Source organism: Bombus huntii, chromosome 16 (assembly GCF_024542735.1).
Source record: "Bombus huntii isolate Logan2020A chromosome 16, iyBomHunt1.1, whole genome shotgun sequence".
In the NCBI taxonomy this organism is placed as follows: Eukaryota; Metazoa; Arthropoda; class Insecta; order Hymenoptera; family Apidae; genus Bombus; species Bombus huntii.
The window spans coordinates 2,913,347-2,934,178 of NC_066253.1; the positions used below are offsets into that span (position 1 = coordinate 2,913,347).

Here is a 20,832-nt window from a genome sequence, read left to right on the forward strand (position 1 = left end):
TTCATAGAATTATACCGCACATCGCTGGTCTTTTAATACATTTCCTAATACATTATTCGCTGGTCTCTTAATACATTTTAATCTTCATCGAAGACTTTAATATTCCTTAAAATTAATACATCTCGTGCTGTATTTTTATTAAATTTTTGTACACTATATTTTTATTAAATATTAAATATTTTAATCATGCTAATCTTACATAATTTGTCATCCAGGTAACCTACATAGCACAAAATGTGTTAGAATGCACATTAACGTGACCTTAGCAAATTTTTAATTCAACCTGATTCATGACTTTTACTCTGTCCAGAGTCTTAACCTAATTGTGGCAATATCCAGTTTAAATATTCTATATATAACTTCAAATTTATCTTCTTCATATATTATGGCACCAGCCTCTTATAAAAAAATATTCCTGGCTAACTAGTAATACACTAGCAATTCTGACTGTTGCAACTAGTAGTGAGACCAATCATTACTGGGAAAGTAATCAGTAATTTTGAGTACATCTTCCATATTATATTTATTTTGTCGTATTCTTCAGTAGTTCTTTTTGGATAATGTATGTTGCAAGTATTTGTTTAAGCTACTCTTTGAATGCGAGTTCATAAAAATTCATTCCTGCTAAGAGCACACATCTCTCATAGTGCGACGTATATGTTCTTTCACCTGTTATTTTGCTGTTCATTGGTTGCGCACCTTGCCGGCGCAACAGTGAGCCGCACAATAAAAGGTTTCTCTCTTCTTCTCGCGTTAACTCTCTTCCTTCATGTATGCGGGCACACGAGTCGTGACCTTGTGGCATTTGGTACCTGTCCGTACCAGTCGGCGCACGACTACGCCTGACGTGTATAACGATGGGCATGATTCCACTGGCAAATTAGTAATTTTCCTGAACTTTTCATAGAACAAAAAAAAAGAAAAGAATCTATTATATTCTATACTATATAGGTGCCCCTTGAGCCATGAATGTGTGTATATGCACTTTAAAGTAACATGTGTGAGTACACATATTTATGTTAGCATCATTTTCAAACAGTGGTTAATAGAATATTTGGTATTGATTCAATACGGCTAATAAAATAAAAATAAGAGTTTTTATTGACACAGTAGAAATAAGAGTAAAGTATTTCTATATTCTATGTGTAAGTTTTAAGACTAGTACCAATTCAATGACACAGGCTTTCCCTCTGATCTATCCTGTATATAAGAGAACATTGTTCTTGCGTAGAAGATTTTCAGCAACACTGAATGATTACAGAAGCGATTATTAAAAAACAAAAGATTGTAAATATCACCATATCACCATATTTTTTCATATATTAATTTAACAAATTAACTGTGTGCACAGAACATAAAACAAATGTAATTAGATAATAAATACTTATGACAGAGTAATTATAATACCTATGATATAATATTAAAACACAATTAGATAAAATTAATAACGTTTTAACATTTTAACATTTTTACAATTAGAATATACCATTTGCTTAACACCTTGGACATTTTCTTTGATAATAGGATTATAAATAAAATATATAATATATCTATTATATAAATCGCCCATAATCGCCTCAATTCCTTTCAAATCTTCCACTCAAGATTAATCCTCTCCTTGCTAATAATAGAATACCTAGTTGGGCTTTAAATCATTATACTATAGTACGAACATTCAGTCTACGAAAAATAATAGTTATCAAATGTCAAAGGTATAAGCACCCCCTATTAAGTTTCTCACGAATACTTTTATATTCACCTACGATATCTTATTGTTATTATTTGTTAAGTCACTTTTGAACGCCAAGTATGTTCATGACAATTCCCTCTGAACGTAGTATTGGTAGTAAGTCTTAACTCGAGTATCGAATATTCGATATCACTAACTATCTGTAACTGTGGTGCGGTCAGGTAGTACAAACTTCACTGAAATAACAATTGTTAATAGTTCGGTTAATTCTTCGTTCGTTATATTCACATATTATCCTCTTTTCACATGGATAAAGAATACGTATATTTTTAATATGCTTTACGAAATAAAAATGCGTATATAAAGTATAATTTTTACAGAGGCATAATTGAACACAAAATTGAAAAATATTTTTTCTCAAAATAATAATTTCTTTCTTGATTAACCATGAAACTAACTTCTGACATCGTCGTATGCCTCCATTAACAATTTCTGGCTGCACCACTAACTTACTTACTTTTGCACCTGTTCACGGAACAGAGTCAGTACGTATAAAAGATTAAGTACATACTGCTTACCAAGCTCACAAGCACGTAAATAACTAATTAGCAACACATATTATATCAACAAACTATACCATAATTAAAAAGCAAAGTTGGAAACAGAAATATGAATTATCTCTAATAAGAACTCCACCATATATCAATGCAAGAGTTCTTTTATTATCTAAAACAGATATGGTTAGAAATATCAGAAATTTAAATTTAATCATACTATATGTATAATCATACTGCCTAATCATATTTTACAAGCTATTTTAAAGTATACATATATTGGTCCACATCTGAGAGCAAAAAATAAAGAAGCAAGGAGAAAGGTCAAGAAATATCCATACCTGAGTTAAAAGAAATAACGTACAAAAGCTGTGTATTACATACTATGAGTGATGTTTTCGTTACTAATACTCGGAAGTATCTAGAGATCTGGAAATGATCACATCTTAAATGATAAAATATTATGACTCCATTTCGTGAACAAAGTAATAAGGTTCTACACCGCCATTTTATCATGCAAAAATGATAGAAAAACTGTATTGTGGAATAGCTCCTTTCTATGAACGGAAAATAAACATCCATCGTCTCGCATATCCCATATCTCTTTTTTACCTTCCTGAATAAAGAATACAGAATACTTTATCAGTCAGTGCTTTTTTTTCTTCTTTTCTCAGGGGGAAAATATAGGTTAGGATCAAAGGTCGGCCCAAGCGCGGGTTTGAAAGGTTAGCGGAACGTCTTTTCTCCTTGGTTTCTACGTCTCATCAATTTGTCCACGGGACAGAGTGAGATCTATCGAATGTTGTGACCTTTCAAACTCGCGCTCAGACCGACGTTACTCAGCCAGGCATTTTACGACTTATAACACCCATTTCGCAGGCGAGCTGTTTGTGTTCCCGATCAAGCATCAGAGTTCTAGCGCTGAGAAACGAAAGATCCGGTAAACGGTTCAATATCCTCGCTGTTTCTGGCTGAATCGGCATTACCCGACCGAATCTGTCCATTACTACATGCTCGGATCCGGATCTCTTGGTCATAGGCTTGCCACGGTAAACGTCTCCCGTCGTCGATTTCTCCGCTGATGAATACTGTTTGTCACTTGACGGAAACGATCTCTCAACCGACACGAATTGTTTTTCGCTCGTGTACTGTTTATCAATTGATAGAAACTGCTTTTCTGTTGGTAGACATTGTTTCTCCATTGGAATGCCTCTTTGAATACTTGTGCTCTTCTGTTTATGTCCTGAGTCGAGATCAGTTTTCCTCTTCCATTCTGGTGCACGTGGAACAGGCAAAGGTTCGATCATTTTCGAAGATTGTGAACGTTTCGTATTCTGTGACTTCGTGATATCATTCTCCAGAGAATTTATCGTCTCCACTTTTGACACTGAATTGCATCGTTCCCGATTTACATTTACTTCTGGGATATCTGTTGTTTTGTAAAAGATTTCATTTGAAAGCGGTGATTTTGAATATAGATGTGTATTACGATAGAGTAGAAGCATGCAGGAAAACAATCTAATGTGTCTGTGTGTTCTGGCTATACAAATACAAGCCTAAGACTTACGATGATTAATAGGATTCCTTGCGCTACTTGGTCGACGATAGGATTCAGAATTGGTGGAGTTGTGGGATGTTAGTAGAGGATCGAAGGGACACAAAAAGTCCAGAGGTAGAAGAGCAGATAACCCACCACCTAGATTACACGATTTATCAAAGAATATTCCCAGTAATTAGCACACTTTATACAAAACATAATTGCAAATGCAAAGTGAATAAAGCAATTACATATTTTTACACTAAAATGTGAGGTACTTCTTTATTTGTTTATTAAAGAATATCTGATATTGTGGTAGCAAAATAAAACTAATGAAATTATAACATGAACATACATTGGTCTGAATACTTACTAGCTTCTAAGGGATTAACAAGCCCAGAACTATTCCAATCGAATTGAGCAGCAGGTACTTCCTAATAAAATTATGTCAATATTAATTATGATCAAATATACTGTGTGCAATATTATTAATTATTAGTAGAATAATATTTAAATAATCAAAAGAATTTCAGAAACTATTTAATAATAATTTTATGAAAACCTAATTGGAAGTTTACTACTTCTAATTGTCACCAATAACAAGATTCCATGAAATCTTAACTGGGGAAAAATGTAATAGCTTATCCGAAGAGTATTGTATTTAAAAACTTACTTCTGAATTAGTTGAAGCTTGGGATTTGCTGATATTCGATAAAGCAACTGGTTGAGGATCAGTTGTGGCTTTGATTGGCTCTAACGGAGTAAAGCCAAGATTCGCAGCAAATCTTGGAACATTCGGGTTCCATCTCGGCCCGAATAACTGCGAGTTCTTAAATTTAATCTTCGATCGATTGTACCATTCTATACAAGCAAATGTTACTCACGATATTACGAGAATCAATACCAAGAGAGTTTAGCAATACATTGTTGCTGGAACTGTTTGTCCATTGGTACGTCAAAGCATTCGTTTCCTCAACATTTTTAATACTTTGCCAGACTTCGTCCACTTCACTTATCAATGGCTGTATCTCAATTTCACATTGCTCAGAGTCCATTGAAAACATAGTAGTTATTATGTCCTCTATTTTGTTAGCAGCCTAAAGAAAATTTATGCAAGTTTCTAGTAGTTAATTCAAAGAAGATAAATATAAAAAAAACTCACGCTTTTATTTTCTATTCGACAAATTGACTCTTTTAAACTAATTTGCGACTGTTCTACTGAAGGCTGCTCGAATGCTGTTTCGAAATCATTGAAATCTCCAAAATCATCTTCCTCGTTTTTTTTATCAGGTACATTTGTTTCATCCAGTTTCTCGAATTGCGTATGCTCAGAGAAATTTGTAAAATCACCAAAATCGTCATCTTGAACTAGCATTTTTTCTTTGTTCTCTCTCGATTCCGTGGAACAGTCAGGAAACTCTGGCTGAAGTGTGGCAATTGAAGTTTCCAACATAGAATCATACTTGAAGTCGCTAAATTCTTCGCTCGGACACTTGGAAATATCTGGCAGTGCTGCAGAGTAGTGGTCATCTTCAATCTCAGAAAACTGAAGATCTGTGACAATTTCATGTTCCATTTGATCTTTTAAAAAAAACTCCTTACTTGAGTTATTAATGCTCAACTCATTTTCAATAGGACTACAAAATACTGAATTTTTAACATTTACAAATTCCAAACCGTCAGCTTCAAATGAAAAGTCATCTTCTTTAATAGATACATTTAGATTTTCTACAGATTTATCTTCTAATTTCGACTTTACAATGGTATCTTCTGAATCCAAATTCGAATCTTCTTTATTTTCTCCATTGAAGTCTTTGTTTAAACTGTTTACATTATTGGACGTGACTCCAGAGTCTTGAATTTTAAAGCAATCTACTTTCGAAATATCTGTAGATGTATTGCTACTGGAAATCCAATTTTGTGAATCTTCGAACTGTTCATAATCGTAAAAAGCATCGTTTAATGACTGTACCGTGTCAGGAGCGGCGGTCGGATCTCCTAGATCTAGACTTAAAGGTTCTATATCTTCTAAATGATTAGCTTCCCCCTCGTTTCCTTCAAAGCTATTGCTTTCGCTGGTTAAATTAACTCCATTAGAAACCCCTCTCTCTACAATAATTTCTTTATTATTATTGTTCACGTTTCCCAGGTTCTTTTTGCTATCATTTCCTATGATTTCATCCAACTTCTCAACTTCTGTCCCGAATTTAATATCATTTACAGTATCATTTATTTTCTCAAGTATTAAAAGGTCCTCTGTAATATTCGGTTTTGGACCAACATTTATTTGAGAATTTTCTAGAATTTCTGAAATACCATTTACTCTCGGTGAAGTATGTTGAGATGTTAAAGGTGTTTGGACTGGAGTTACAAGCTTATGCGGTGAATCTGATGATACAGATAATTCTAGAATATAAATGTTGATATATAATAGAAATATATATAACATTATATATTTATATTATACATTATATATATTATATATTTATATTACATTATATATTTTTATAATATCATATTGTATAATTTTATTATATATTATATATTTTTGTAAAAAATGTTGTAATTACCATCTATGCCTCCAGTAGTAAAATCTCCAAACTCATCTTCCTCAGAGTCCCCTAGATTGTCTAAAGGAGGAGGCGTAGAACTAACTAGCGGAGGAAATGCCATTCTTCATGGAACTTCTGAAAAATGATGTTTGTCTTCTTGTGACTGAAGAATAAAACTATTATTGTATAAACTTTTTGCTACTTATATAAAATATTTATGTCTATTTCTTAATATAATTCATCAAGTGAAATTCAATATTTCTTGCTCTACTTATGCTATCAAAATAAAAACATTTACCGTCAACATTTTTTATAATTTTATTTGAAAAGTAATAAAAGCCCTTTGAAAAATACAAAATTTTAATTTTCATTGTGATGATACGCATATGTCAAATTGAATTAGGTTAGGTACGTGTCATTAAAGATGACAGAAAATATTGAATAAGGTAATTAGAAGGAGCATCGATTGAGTTTTAATTGATCGTTATATATTATTTTATTATGGTATGTAGGTCGAAAACAAGATCGGTGAACGTTATAATTGAAATTAAAAAGTGATCGAACATAGACTTACAAAGGAGTGTCAGGTACGTGGAGCACCTTACGAAATGATTTTTATCTGTAGTTCGTCATCATTTCTATTGTAACGAAATCAAACCTCATACGTGTGCAATCTTTATCAGTAACAATTGCACTTGTTATAGTCGCAAGGTTCAGTGGTACGAATCACGAGACATCGGTCGTATCACCTGTTCTATACGTGTTGCATCTGCGCACCTGTTCGCGCTTCTTATCGCGCCTAATTTTAAAGGAATACAAATTTAAATCACTTTACAATATCAATCATTCTTTTTCTTTCCTTTTACGATATTCCTTTCTTATCCATCCAATATTTACATAACCTTAAAAGAACAAAGATTCTTAAAAGTAATTGATATGCATAATTCATAATTTTTTTTTTAAATATAATTTATAAAGCATTACCATCATAAAAATTTTATTTACATTTTATTAATCACAACATAACCTTTGAAAATAATTCATTACAACAAAAGATTATCATAAAGTGTTTATATGAGAGTATTTAATAATTATATTTAGCTTAACCTATTTTGTGTCTTGTTTAGCAATATGTTGTGTTCGCCTGTGTTTTCTCATGTCTCCTTTTTGTCTGAAGCATCTTCCACAAACATCACATGCATGTGGTTTTTCACCAGTGTGAATCTTTATGTGGTTGTTTAAAGCTTCTGTTCTGGTGAATGCTTTTTCACAATAGTGGCACTTGTATCTACGATCCCCTCTGTGTATTAGCCTATGTTGGTAGAAGACAGAACCAGTTAAGAAAGCTTTGTTGCAAACATCACATTTGAATGGTCTTTCCCTTGTATGTTTTTTCCTAGTGTGGTCTGCCAAATCTGGCTTTATTGTGAATCTCTGATCACAATATTCACAGGCATAGGGTTTTACACCCATGTGGAACCTTTTGTGGGTCCACATATGACTGGATTGAGTGTAGCTTTTACCACAGATATTGCAAACATATCTATATAAGAATAAAAAATCATAAAAATTATAAAATATTAATATAACTTAATATACGTACGGTCTTAGTCCACTATGTCTTCTTTTATGAGCATTTAGAGAATTTGCAGTTGGTAAAAGACTACCACAAATATCACATGGGAATTTGGAGCATCTGTACTTTCCATGTTCTTGAAAATCTTCTATAGTCACAAAAATACTTCCACAGAGTTCACAAATGAACTTCTCTTTGCTCTTCTCTGATCTTCTAGGCACTGGTTGGTGTCTCTTCTGCTTATGTTTATAAAGCAAAGATAGTTCCTTAACATCTCTGTCACAAATCTCACATAAAAATACTACTAGCACTTTGAATATTCTTGGGTGCTCTTTCCAGTGAAGAACAGCCTCTGCGAAAGATTTGAATGTAGAGTTACAATGGTTGCAAGAGTATGGTTTCTCAATAACGTGAGATTCTCTGTGAGTTTTTAAGTGATCCATATCTGCAAAGTGGCTGCTACAGAATTCACAATGGTACAATTTCAATACTTGCATCTCTTCTATAAGACTAATTTTCTCCTCATGTTTTTTGCAGTGTTCATCTGTGGAATCGCAACTTCCAAAGACTTCACCGCAACGAATACACCTATAAAACATAACTTGTTGATTACTGAAGAATGATACAAAAACAAATATACTACCTCCAAATAGTTTGACTGTTTTCCAAAATGATGCTGTGCCCAGCAATGTGTTTATTCAGTCTTGATTTTTGTGTGAAACTTTTTGAACATTCTGGACATTTGTATGGCTTTTCTGGAAGGTGAGTTACCACATGGCGTTTCAAAGTGTATCCATCACAGAACCCCTTGGAACAAACTTCGCATACATGAGGTCTTGTTTTTCCATCCACACATATATGTTTTTTTAATCCTTCTTGATTTTCAAATAGTTTTCCACATTGTAAGCAGGATACTCTACCATCTTTACAATGATATCTGCAAATAAAATAAATGAATATATTACTTAAATTTTTCTATAATAATTTTTCTAGGTAATACCTCTTGTAATGATAAAACAATTTTAATTCCTTCCCAAACGTAATTTTGCAAATTTCGCAATACAACGCTTTTGCATCTTTATGAAAATGTTGATGAAACTGCAATCGTTCTTCAAACGTGAAAGTTGCAAAGCATATATCACACTTGTAAGGTTTGGAAGTACATTGTAAATTAGGTTTGCATTTATGCTCATCAAGAGTCTCTTTTGTATGATACAAATTCATACAAGCTCCGCATTTCAGATATTTCTGCTTGGTACCCAAACAGAACAAAGTTATAGATTCGTTTTCTGGTTCCTCATTCTGTTCAATATTAATTTCATTAGGAATTTGTTCCTCATCACTACTCTCAAGAACAATATCGCTATCGTACAGTTCAACATCTTTTCTACTCTCTTTATCTTCTTTATAAATTCTCATCCGTCCTTCAACACACAATGGACAAGAATCAATATTCCCCTGAGAATTTTCTTGAACATCATTTCTAGCATTATTGAAAGAATGGTTTTGCTTTAAAATTTCAAGAAGAGTTTCCTCAGCTCTGATACATTGAACATCAAATTCATTGCACCAAGTAATCTTTTCAACACATGTTGGACAAAGTTGTTTGGGGAGAGGATCAGTTTTCTTTACCTATGAAAAAGTTCATATTTAATGATCATATTTAAAAATTTAATTATTATAGAAAAATTCGTATGCATAGCAACAAAAAAAATTTAAATTCTGTTTCATTTATCTATAAGTGATCTTAATGTTTTCATTTTAGTAATTATATATTTACATAAAATTAGTGTACTAAGGAGTAAAAAATTCAACAAATAATTACCTTAACACTTAAACATGTGTTTATTTTATGCAAAAGTTTCAAAGATTCACCAAATTCGGAATAGATGTAAATCGGATGTAAAGTTTCTCCAGCACATAAACGACATAAAGATTTTAATCGATTTTGTTTATCGGGATCTGGAGCTAATTCTAAAATTTCATTCGAGGAAAATGGTTCCTCCTGGGACCAAATAATTGATCCTTCGAATTCATCAAAATCATCTTCATGCTCGCTTAATGTGCTAATCGACTCCATTCTTCCGCTATTCATGTTGGAAGAAATCTACGAATTCTTTTTATCTAAAATTTTAACATTAATCGATTATATTTTAAAGAAAAAAGATATACGATAAATAAAAAGTTACATAATCATGAATTTTCGCTCGAACTGTTTAATTCTTGAGAAATATCCTATATAGCGATAATTATTTTCACGCGCTTTCGCATTAAATGAAAAATATTTTATTATTTACAATCTTTTAAATTTTACATATAATATTTGAAAAATTATTCTCATAACATTAATTATATATTATCTTTTTTCAATATATTAATCATTAAGTTGAGATTTTTTGAATATGCATTTTTTACTATTAAATTGTTAAATTGATGTGTAATTTCTTAGTTGAAATAAATTATTGTTATACGGTAAGGTTACTATTAAATATTACAAAAAAAAATGATAGTTTTAGACTATCTTATCTCCACAAGTGGAGCGTACGATCGAAATTATTTCAGAGCAGATTACCTCGTTCCTTGGAAATGAAAAGGGAAGAATTCTTTCATGGCAAACTAAACTTGTGTCTTCGTTTCGTCGAAACAATTCGACAGGGAGTCTAATCTTTATGAGTTGAGTGTTTCTGGTAAACACGCTCCCACGACGACCGAAACAAATGCGAATCTTAAAAAATTTTCGCAGTTTAAGAACGTTAGAAACTTATTTGTCATCATTTGATATCTCAATTATAAATTTTTAATCAAATTAATTTGAGTAAAACCTTGATATTAAATTTTAAAGACAAAATAAGTATAAGAAATGGGATAGTAGAAAATATATTTTACAATAGTATCAATTAATACAACTAATAGATGCATAATTGCTAAATTACATTTTTACTCTTTCTGTACAATAAAACATTCATTTATTACACAATATCCTGATTTATAATTATAACTTAATTATTATTTTGGTAATATTACATATCGGACATCATTTTTTATCCTGTGCTCCCTTAATCTTTTGCAATGTCGTAGAACTATCATTAGATTTAATTTGAGTTTGTCTAATTTGGATTTCGTTTGTCTTTCATAATCTTCACCAGTGAAAAAGTATACATATTCTGAAACACAATTTTTACCTGTAATAATAAAATATGTACTTCAGTTATATAAAATAGAAAACTTACTATTATCATTACAGATGTCCATTTCCTGTTTTTTATAGTGTAAATAAAGATTCAAATCGCCTTGTTTTCTAGCATGAGCTTTCCCCAATGATAAAAACATATATTTTGCTTTTAATATTTGATTGATGGTATTTATAAAATTATTGACTGTTTCTAAAGATTGTCTCCCAATAATGTACTTTGGGATTTTATTGAACTCATCCGTGTCTATCAAAGATATCATAAGACAAACTTCAGGTTCGTTAAATAATACTTTTTTACAGTCTATCATTGGAGTCTCTTGTTTTTCTCTATTGTCACTTATTACTGTATGTACTGGTGTGAATTCCTCTCCCGGCATGCTTCTTAATGATAAGGAATTTTGAGTTTCATAATAATCATGAATCAACTCAGATGGAATATTTTTTTTCATGTGATTGATTTTTTTATTCACAGCTTTGATATGTAACATTAATTCCTAGAATTAATTTTATTTTTAGATTTCTAATTAAAACTTATTTAAACGCAAAATGTGTAAAAATATAAAAAATTATAAAACATACTCTACATTCATTATTCTGCTTCTTTATTTCATCCAATTTTTGCCTCATGATTTCTATATCATTACATTTCTGCAAGATTGCTGTACGCATTTTAAGAAGTTCTTCTTTCATTGCATCTTTGCCTGGACATAAAATTAAATATAAATATTGTAATATAAGATATTAAATTAAAGAATACAAATTTAACCTTACTTTTAACAAATATCGTTGCAATTTCAAGATCTTGCAATTTTTCACATTGTCTTTCCAAAATTTCTTCCAGTGTGTAAGAGGTTGACATTTTAATATATATGCTTTGTAACTAGTAAATTGTTAAAAAGCAATTGTTTATGGAATAACTTGGGAGAATAGATATAATTTGTTAGGTATTACCTGTTATTACAAATAACGGTCACTTTTCTATCACCGTTTATAAACTTCAAATTCAATTCGGCGTAGTTTACAAATGGCGCGCTTGTCGGCGTCGGTTTAAAAACTTAAGGTAACCCACAATTAGCCGTTCTTCTTTGTCAGTTGTAGGTCGCTTTAAAACTGTATTTGAAGCTTTAAATTAAGAAACTAATGCTATATAAAGAGTTAATGATTCTTAATAGGATTGATTATTGTATGATTCTTATATACTAATTAATTAAATTTTGAATTTTTATGAATGTACGCCATGTTCTTGTTTTCTATCATATCACGTGATTAATCCAAAATACCTAATGGCTGCCAACTCATCAGTATGTTGATGGGTTACTGTTAATTTCAAGTATTCTTAAGAGATATTTTTCTTCGAGATTATTCAATACAGTTTAATGAAATTCCTTGAAAAATGCGAGGTGTAATATATATTTTCGTAACGTTACTCGCGTATGCACACGGTATCAGATTTTACCTTGAGCCGAATGCTTTCAAGTGCTTAAAGGAGGAAGTTCAAGCAAATGTTTTGGTTGCTGGGGAATATGAAGTCTCTGTGACACCAGCTGTTAAAACCGAATACATTGTAAATCACCAATTTTCTATCATATTTTTTTAAGTGTATATTGTATACAGAGATTATGTTGAGGTTATATTAGGTTAACTTCTCTTAACTCACATATGGAGAATTGAGTTGTTTTTCAATTTTTAGATATCAAACTACAACAAGAATTGAACAATTTAATAACTTTTCGTAATTTTATAGATAAGAGATTCAAAAGGAGATATTCTATCGAAAAAAGATGATATTCCCCATGGGAAGATGTTGAAATTCTCATTTGTCACAGAGACATATGATACATTTGAAATTTGCTTTATGGCACATGCCATACAACCATCTTTTTCGGGCAGTATGTATACAGATACATAATTCTAAAATACATAATGTTTCTTTATATTTCATTACCTAAACTTAAAAATGTGTTTTAGATATCAAACAGATTAAGCAAGAGATTCATTTAATAACAAAACGTGGAATTGAAGCAAAGAATTATGAAGGAGTAAGTTCTTTGAATGATTTTAATATATAGATACATCAAATTGTTTTCATCAATTTGATTTTTAAATTATTCTTATGTAACAATTCTGTTTCATTCTTGATAAAGTATATATTGAATATTTCATAGGAATTGACAATCCTTAATTTTACCCTAATTTTCAATTTACAAAAGGAAATTATATTTTCTCCCCTTTTCTTTTACATAATATGAAATATTGTATAAAAAATATAATATTTCGTAATATATTCTATGGATTGTCAATATCTATCACCTTTAGCAAAAGTTTCAAGGATAAACTTACAATATTTCCTATCTTTTCTTTGTTTTATATGTGGCTTGTATGGGCACACAGTTGGTAATGTAGCAATATTGATTTTATTAGTGACCACCCATATGGCTTTTAATGGCATGGGTTTTAGCATGAATTAGTTAGCACAATATCTGAAAAATTTTGTTTAGAAAAAAAGTTACTTCATAATATTTTAATAAAACCCAATTTTATTTTTAATGGAGTATGAGCACAGATTTGAGTTTCCTAGACATAGACTTATATTTTATATTAAATTGTGTTTGAATTTTGAGTTTAATTAATTCTAAATCTGGAATTTGACAGTATGAAATAACAATTAACTAATTAACTACTTTTATTTAAGATTGGTGAAGCAGCAAAGCTTAAACCTTCTGAAGTTGAATTAAAACGTCTGGAAGATTTATCCGAAGCTATTGTCCAAGATTTTGCTCGAATGCGGAAAAATGAAGAAGAAATGAGAGACACAAATGGTACTACAAGATATAAAAATAACTAAATATCTTTTTTGTTAAACCCTTTGGCAGAATTAAAAAAGCATTTAATTACCTTTCTTAAAATTTTCAGAGGCAACGAACACACGCGTACTTTATTTCAGTATATTTTCCATGTGCTGGCTTTTGGTTCTTTCAATCTGGCAAGTCCTTTACTTAAGACGTTTCTTCAAAGCGAAGAAGCTCATAGAATAATTAGCACATTGAAATAATGGAATTTGTCAAAATTCTTACAATTTTTACACTTTCCAAAATTTTATTTATTTTTTGTTCTTCAGTAAACGATTAAAAACTACTATCGTTATAAAATTGTGGGAAAATTGACTCACTTAAGTTTTGTATACTCAAATTTGAATAAAAAATAAATAAAGTAATAATCAAATAATTGTAAAAATAATTTAGTAAATTATATGTGCCTTTAAAATTATTAACTTACTGTATTGTAATACAAGTTTATGAAAGAGGGATTATAAAAAAGATAATATATTTTATAGGTTATATTTAATTTATTATCGATCTTGGTAAAAGACAAATTTTAAACTGTATTTTATTTATTAACCTATAATAAAAGTTTAATATACATTCTTAATCTTTATTACTTAAATATAAGCTATAATATAATATTCCAGTATATTATTTCAAAAATTTGAATCAAAGTTCGATTTATTTCGATTTATTGTGAACATGGTAATTTAAACATAACCTACATAAAATCGTCGTAAACTGATTGTTTAGAAAAAAGTTCCTTCGTATATAGTTTAGAAATTTTATATTATATTATTATAAAGTGAAAAATGCAGGAAACATCTACTGTAAAGGGCATGATTAGCAATAGAAACCGTGATTGTTTGGGCTGTAGAATTTTCAGTGGCTGCGGTCTTATTGGTTCCGGCTTATATGTTGCATATCATTCAAAAAAATTCCAGAAATGGACTGGAAAAACGACAATGTACACAATGGGAAGCGGTAACTTATCAATTTGTTTCTACATTTTTCTATATTTAATTTTTAAAGTATTTTCACGTATCACATGTTTCGATATATCTATGTAAATAAACTGTATATTTTAGTTAAGAATTAAGTCGTTATTGGATATTTTTTAACAATTAGATTAGTCTGAAATAGTATTTTTTATTATTTCTACAAACTTCATTCAATTTCGAATGAAATAAATTTGGCCGGTAAACAAACTTTTGAGGTTAGGATATTTTCGACGAAAATGTATATTTTCAAATTTATCAATGTTAAATATACAAGGCTCATGAAAGTATTGGTACACCTAGCACAGAAAATTTTAAATCTAAGATTATTGTGATTATATGAGTAAAAGTTGGAACCAATCTGAAAATGTATGAAGAATTTACAGAACATATATTATAAAAATTTAACTAATTTATAGCTGAATGTACAACAAGAATAATAGTCTTAAACATATGATTAATGCTAATGATGATCTCACTAAAGAGACCATGCAGATATAATAATAATATAGGTCATTTTGATGATCTTTGGGAGTATATGCTGGCAATAAATCAGTGCAATAAATATCTTGTCGTCTCTATATTCTAAGATCAAGGAACGTTAGGGTATATAGGTTGAGAGAGCAGAAAGTGAAAATAACTTTGCTGTGGACTCAACTTTTTAAAATAATATATACAAGATATACTACTAACAATATAACGACTTTTTCTCGATTTTTTAATTTAAAAATGTCTATTCTGCGGCTCGCCTGTTTATTCCGGCGTACGTATATACCGATTGATCAGCATAACGATTACGCGTTCAAACTTCCTCGCCGGGGATTAGCCGTCGTTGTGATGAGCCGGCTCTGATGTTACTCTTTCTTCCTGGGCTTTTTCGCGACGATAACGGTTTCACAATAGTTTTCATTTTTGACCTTGCGCCGTCCGCACCGCTACGTACACACACACTCACACATATATCTACTTCCTAAAATATACATTTTTAGATTTGTTCCAAATTTTACCAATACGTACATGTAATCACAATAATCGTGACTCATGACTCGTTACAGTGCTAATGAAATTTCAGAATATATTATATAATATATTCATAAAAGTTTTCTGTGAGTATTCAAATACTTTCACGAGCCAATATAAATTGTAATTTATGTCTGATAATAAAAATTTTGCGAAATTTTTCCAGCTTTAATGCTGCTTGGCACTGCACGAGTTTTGGACCTCCCTCCATTTCGCAAACAATCTAACCATGGTTAACTCGTAAACGAATATTTATTCAACTTTCATTACTTATACAAATATTTTGATACCATTTTGTTATCTGTTTTTATATTTTTACTATAACTGTGAAATATAGATACAGATATAGTTATTTGAAAAAACATTACATCTATTTTCGTATTTGTTTTTTTATGTAAAAATAAACATGATCACTAATTTTTGTTAACGTAGACTAGTAAATCTGTTTAGAAGCTAATCAGGAAACAGTAAACAAACGATATTAACGCAATTTTTATTACAAAAGATATAATTTTCGCAGTTGATTGAATCGTTATCATCATCAATCATATTTCGATTCTAATTAAACTAGACTATTATTATGCAAATCCTCGAAAATTTTATCGCGCTGGATCAATAGTTTTATTACTGAAAATATTTTATATAATTTTTAAATATTATTCTATTCGTGTAATTAACTAGAAATTTGGCTAAAACTAATGCAAATCATAGAAGAAATAAACGAATATGAAATCTGTACAGCAAAGTGAAACGGTTTATTATTGTTTCAGTTAAGATTTAGATACAAGAATTGTCTCCAGAGAAAATTCTTTACCCTTTAATACTTATTTTTATTGTCATAGAATTTTTGTAAATGCATCGATATCTATCTGGCTGTCTTGTTTGTTGTTAGCTCGGTTTATTATTTATATTTACACGCGAATGATCGCTGTTTGCTCGCTGGCGACCGACGGCTTAGAAGATGTTTTGTAATCCCATTGTCGCCAAATGACAAACAAAAGCTGTCACTCTAATAAATATGTTGCATCCGATGGACTGTTGTAACGGACGATAAGGAAATGGAATAAGAATTTCTCCAAGATGCATCAGACGATTGCACATCGATAAATAGTGATAAACATCATTCGGACTTAAGAGATCGAAAATTTCGAAACTTTCGACGCCAGTGTGAATCTCGATGATTAAATAAGTGCATTAAGTTAAATAAGCGTTGGAATGTTTTAGGTATGTTTAACTATAGTTAATTTGTTTAGTTTCCATTCGTTGCCAACTGTTGATAAATATTAGCACGTGCTTAAAATTATCATCTAATTTCAACTAATAAGCTATAATAGGATTTTGAAATTATAAACGATACTTTTCTTTTTATACAAAAACAAATGTTTCTTTATTTTCAATAACATTCCTTTCGTGTCGAGTATTATACATTCTATATGATACTTTTTGTATTATTCGGTGGTAACATATATTTAAAAAAATATATATATATATATATTATAAAATAATATATATATTGCAAGTTATGGATAATCATGCAAAAAAATTATAATTATTTATAATCTGTACAACAGACTAGCTCTGAGATGTTTATCACTCATACTGCGCGTCCTGCAATAGAAGAAGTAATAAATACATTAATAAATTATATAATAATAAAGATGAATTTAATACATTTTGTTAGAAAGTTAATCAAGAGGTTTGTACGAAAATTAAACATGTGATCGAAACTTACATATTTAATGTATGATAGAAAAATGTCATAGATCATTGTCATAAAATTGATATAGAGCACCCTATAGTGTAGGGGTACGAATAAGAAATTAATGCACTGTGTTGGAGGCCAAAAGCAACAGTCAACCTGAACATAAATAGAATAAAAAGGAAATTACAGTTATAATACATATATAACTTGAATGTGCCATGAAGGAAATGTAATAATAGTTCGGGAAAGCGAAGTGTGTGTATGTATATGTATATATATACATATATATAATATATGTACCTTCCACGTATCGTACAATTTCAGTTTCATTTCCTCGCGAATCTCCTCCATAGTGCGGTGTTCTAAAAGACCAAGACCAATAAAAAATATTCCTAGACAAGTTGGACTGGCTATACTTTGATCTAGACAGGTCTTTTTGATAACGGAGAGTACAGTTTTCCCGGGAACTACCCTATCCAAAATCATGTAGAACCAGTGATGAAAAGGACCTTGAAGTAGACCCACAATAGCCATGTTTTTAGTCCTCACATAATCGTGCATATATTTGTCAGAATCTTTTGAGTTATAAAATTTTTGTTCTGCATGTGGGGACGCTGCCATAACGTATGTTCTAGTAGGTAAACATTTATGCTTTCTCAAATATTCATTGCGTTGTTGGAGAACGTCCCCTGCCGCCATCATCAAACCACAACTCACAGTGTTGGTCACTAAAAGATACTTGCCTAAAATTTGTATTAATGATTATAAATTGCTATAATTTGAAGTTACTTGAAAATTCATTAATATTTATCAAGATTGTACAAAAATTTGAAAATTTAAATATATAAAATATTCGTACTTACCAAACAATTTTTTCCACACGGTCATTTGCGTACTGAACTTAAAGTCTATTAGATAATTACTTTTTATTATTAGCCTGATTTTTTAAATATTTGTATATTAGATTTCTTTCTTCTGTATTTTATTTAAAATTCTTTTTTTACTATTAGATAATCATAGAGATTTTAATTTTTCGATGCTTGTGAAGACGAAAGTGTTGTCGAACGTGACCCAATAACATACCGGTTCCGACTAACTAAAAAGCGAATACCTTTTACATAGATTTTCAAAACAGATATAAGTTACCGCTTTGTAATATAAATCTGCGCATTACTGAATATAAATTTGCGAAACCGCGGTTATTATAAGATGGAATGCAATCGAAAGTTGCGCCGCGTCTGCGCGGTAGATCTACAACCCCACCGTTCAGCATTTTCTACTTGTTTAAACATTAATCTTTCCATAATCCTTGTTTGGCAAAAAAAACTAACTTAATTTTGGGCCACGCCAAATTTGTGATTTCTCTTTGATAACATATGATAATTTTTTACCAAAAGTCCAAAAATATTAGTTTTAAGGCGCGATAATCATTTTTTTAAAAGTTGTGCATATAGAAGTTTATGCATATTATACAATCTGGGCATACATATCTTTTCACTACACTGTAGATTTTTATGCATTTATAGGAAATTAAAAAATGTAAAGAGTGCATACAATATGCAAAAATATATCCATTTCTTAAATTATATTCATAAAAATATAATTTTCCATGAATATGCACGGTTTATTTACAACTTACAGTAGTGGATGAAAAAAAAGTCTAAGTAATTTATTTGTGTACTATGTATGAATTTTATATACACATAACTTGTTAAATAATGACCTAGACACTTTAAAATTAGTATTTTTGAATTCTACTCATATTCATGTCACTCATATAAACTATTATATACTATAACAAAAGTCACGAAAACTGAAGATAAATCTAATCTAAAATGAAGTTCAGCCAGTGAAAATACGACTATTATGATGATCTGTTATTTACTATAGTTGCTTAAAGGCTTAAATCTCAACTACTTTTACTTAAAAACTAATTGATTAATTAACTATTTAATTAAAATGGAATTGATATTGACGTACATAATATACAATAGGCTTTTAGACTTTTTAAGACATTTATTATAAGTCAAAATTTTATAGATATATAATACAATGATAAAAGTTAAGATTATTTAGTCTGAACTGATTTAGGTTTTGGCAAACCTTCCCTAAATCCATTCCTAGAAAAAATAGAGAAGAGTTGTTTTTTCATTATTCGAAATCAACCATTCTTATTTGCTATTTATTTTACGTTTATACTTACTTGAATTTACGACGGACAATTTTTAAATAACGCATGCGGCCGGTTCCCGTAGTCTTTCTCCTTTTAGCTTTTATGGACCAATTATCTATAACAAAGTTCAAAATTTTTTGGGCAACTTATGAATAATGTTCTGAAATATAACTACTAGAATTTATTGTGAATATAAAGTAAAATATTACATGATCGCATTTTTCTCTGAGGATATCCACACTGTGCACATTGTGATTTTTGGATATGGTACGAACTACGACCACAACGTCTGCACAATGTATGTGTCTTATTTCGCCGCTTACCAAAGCTCGATGTACCTTTCGTCTGTAAAAATTAATAAAATTGTTAATTACAAAATCATTAAAATACTAAATACTAAAAGTATTTTGTCATTTGGGTTAGGTTTCATAAACTTTTAATAAACATAACCTCAATTGGTGCGTAAAAATATTAATATATTTCAGAAATTGTCGTACCATAATTATACCTCTACAATAAATTTATTTAAAGCAATAAAGTATTTGCAATAGGTGCTATAACCAAGATTTCAGTCGAGAGATTAGTTTGAAATCTGGTGACGAGTCACAAACATTTGTCACATAACCTCAATCATCGTTTATTCACATTAATAATATACTGATACGACACATTTACATCAAAACTATAACTTTTTAATATTTTTAAATATAATTTAAAAAGGCTTGAAATATTTTGCAAGAAAATAACTTTTATGATCGTTTTAGAATATTCAGATTTGAGAGATGCGAGTACACGCTTACCATTTTGCACGAAGGAACAGTATAAGAAAGAAAGTTGTATGTGTTTCGATTCCACACGGTCCTTTTCCACACGGTCCTTTATTCAAACACACAGTGGTTCTCATTTGAATATTAATTTTACGCCACACAAACAATTTTTTTATTTCTATATATTTATTGTGTATGATTAACTTGATACAATTTGGATCTACGATATATATTGTATTAAAAAAGCA

General features: G+C 30.2%; 6 protein-coding genes and 1 long non-coding RNA gene across 14 annotated transcripts; 2 read left to right on the forward strand and 5 right to left on the reverse strand.

The window, feature by feature from the left end:
* Positions 1-1,078: 1,078 nt before the first annotated feature.
* On the reverse strand, positions 1,079-7,056 carry LOC126874488 (aftiphilin). Of its 5 annotated transcripts, none has more exons than XM_050636642.1 (8): positions 6,908-7,056; positions 6,352-6,468; positions 4,944-6,187; positions 4,666-4,878; positions 4,455-4,601; positions 4,155-4,215; positions 3,812-3,940; positions 1,079-3,673 (listed from the first exon to the last, which is right to left on the reverse strand). In XM_050636642.1, exons 2-8 carry the CDS (start codon positions 6,452-6,454, stop codon positions 3,084-3,086), a joined length of 2,487 nt encoding a protein of 828 aa, XP_050492599.1. In that variant the 5' UTR covers positions 6,455-6,468; positions 6,908-7,056; the 3' UTR covers positions 1,079-3,083. The 5 variants fall into 5 exon arrangements, with proteins under 5 accessions (XP_050492599.1, XP_050492595.1, XP_050492598.1 ...); XM_050636638.1 differs by having other exon boundaries at positions 4,455-4,610; XM_050636641.1 differs by having other exon boundaries at positions 4,455-4,610; positions 6,352-6,496.
* On the forward strand, positions 6,672-8,590 carry LOC126874571 (uncharacterized). 2 transcript variants are annotated; one of them, XR_007692867.1, is made up of 4 exons: positions 6,672-6,779; positions 6,846-6,920; positions 8,127-8,385; positions 8,447-8,590. It is a non-coding gene; the product is annotated as an uncharacterized LOC126874571 (long non-coding RNA). The 2 variants fall into 2 exon arrangements; XR_007692866.1 differs by having other exon boundaries at positions 6,773-6,920.
* Positions 7,441-10,632, reverse strand: LOC126874490 (zinc finger protein 678-like). The gene is made up of 6 exons (XM_050636650.1): positions 10,482-10,632; positions 9,735-10,033; positions 8,910-9,541; positions 8,553-8,846; positions 7,937-8,497; positions 7,441-7,876 (listed from the first exon to the last, which is right to left on the reverse strand). Exons 2-6 carry the CDS (start codon positions 10,002-10,004, stop codon positions 7,441-7,443), a joined length of 2,193 nt encoding a protein of 730 aa, XP_050492607.1. The 5' UTR covers positions 10,005-10,033; positions 10,482-10,632.
* A 138-nt stretch (positions 10,633-10,770) lies between these two features.
* Positions 10,771-12,207, reverse strand: LOC126874535 (spindle and kinetochore-associated protein 1-like). Of its 2 annotated transcripts, XM_050636755.1 has the most exons (5): positions 12,054-12,207; positions 11,874-11,982; positions 11,682-11,803; positions 11,140-11,596; positions 10,771-11,091 (listed from the first exon to the last, which is right to left on the reverse strand). In XM_050636755.1, exons 2-5 carry the CDS (start codon positions 11,959-11,961, stop codon positions 10,916-10,918), a joined length of 843 nt encoding a protein of 280 aa, XP_050492712.1. In that variant the 5' UTR covers positions 11,962-11,982; positions 12,054-12,207; the 3' UTR covers positions 10,771-10,915. The 2 variants fall into 2 exon arrangements, with proteins under 2 accessions (XP_050492712.1, XP_050492714.1); XM_050636757.1 differs by having other exon boundaries at positions 10,771-11,073; positions 11,874-12,207.
* A 154-nt stretch (positions 12,208-12,361) lies between these two features.
* LOC126874549 (transmembrane emp24 domain-containing protein bai) lies at positions 12,362-14,524 on the forward strand. Its single transcript, XM_050636777.1, has 5 exons — positions 12,362-12,666; positions 12,847-12,991; positions 13,071-13,141; positions 13,795-13,921; positions 14,016-14,524. The coding sequence occupies exons 1-5, from the start codon at positions 12,496-12,498 to the stop codon at positions 14,135-14,137; spliced, it is 636 nt and encodes a 211-aa protein (XP_050492734.1). The 5' UTR covers positions 12,362-12,495; the 3' UTR covers positions 14,138-14,524.
* A 2,775-nt stretch (positions 14,525-17,299) lies between these two features.
* Positions 17,300-18,836, reverse strand: LOC126874551 (mpv17-like protein 2). Its single transcript, XM_050636780.1, has 4 exons — positions 18,508-18,836; positions 17,945-18,387; positions 17,675-17,800; positions 17,300-17,550 (listed from the first exon to the last, which is right to left on the reverse strand). Exons 1-4 carry the CDS (start codon positions 18,530-18,532, stop codon positions 17,533-17,535), a joined length of 612 nt encoding a protein of 203 aa, XP_050492737.1. The 5' UTR covers positions 18,533-18,836; the 3' UTR covers positions 17,300-17,532.
* An 804-nt stretch (positions 18,837-19,640) lies between these two features.
* On the reverse strand, positions 19,641-20,760 carry LOC126874562 (60S ribosomal protein L37). 2 transcript variants are annotated; one of them, XM_050636800.1, is made up of 4 exons: positions 20,618-20,760; positions 20,027-20,162; positions 19,848-19,932; positions 19,641-19,764 (listed from the first exon to the last, which is right to left on the reverse strand). In XM_050636800.1, the coding sequence occupies exons 1-4, from the start codon at positions 20,618-20,620 to the stop codon at positions 19,713-19,715; spliced, it is 276 nt and encodes a 91-aa protein (XP_050492757.1). In that variant the 5' UTR covers positions 20,621-20,760; the 3' UTR covers positions 19,641-19,712. The 2 variants fall into 2 exon arrangements, with proteins under 2 accessions (XP_050492757.1, XP_050492758.1); XM_050636801.1 differs by lacking the exon at positions 20,618-20,760 and adding an exon at positions 20,315-20,611.
* Positions 20,761-20,832: the final 72 nt, after the last annotated feature.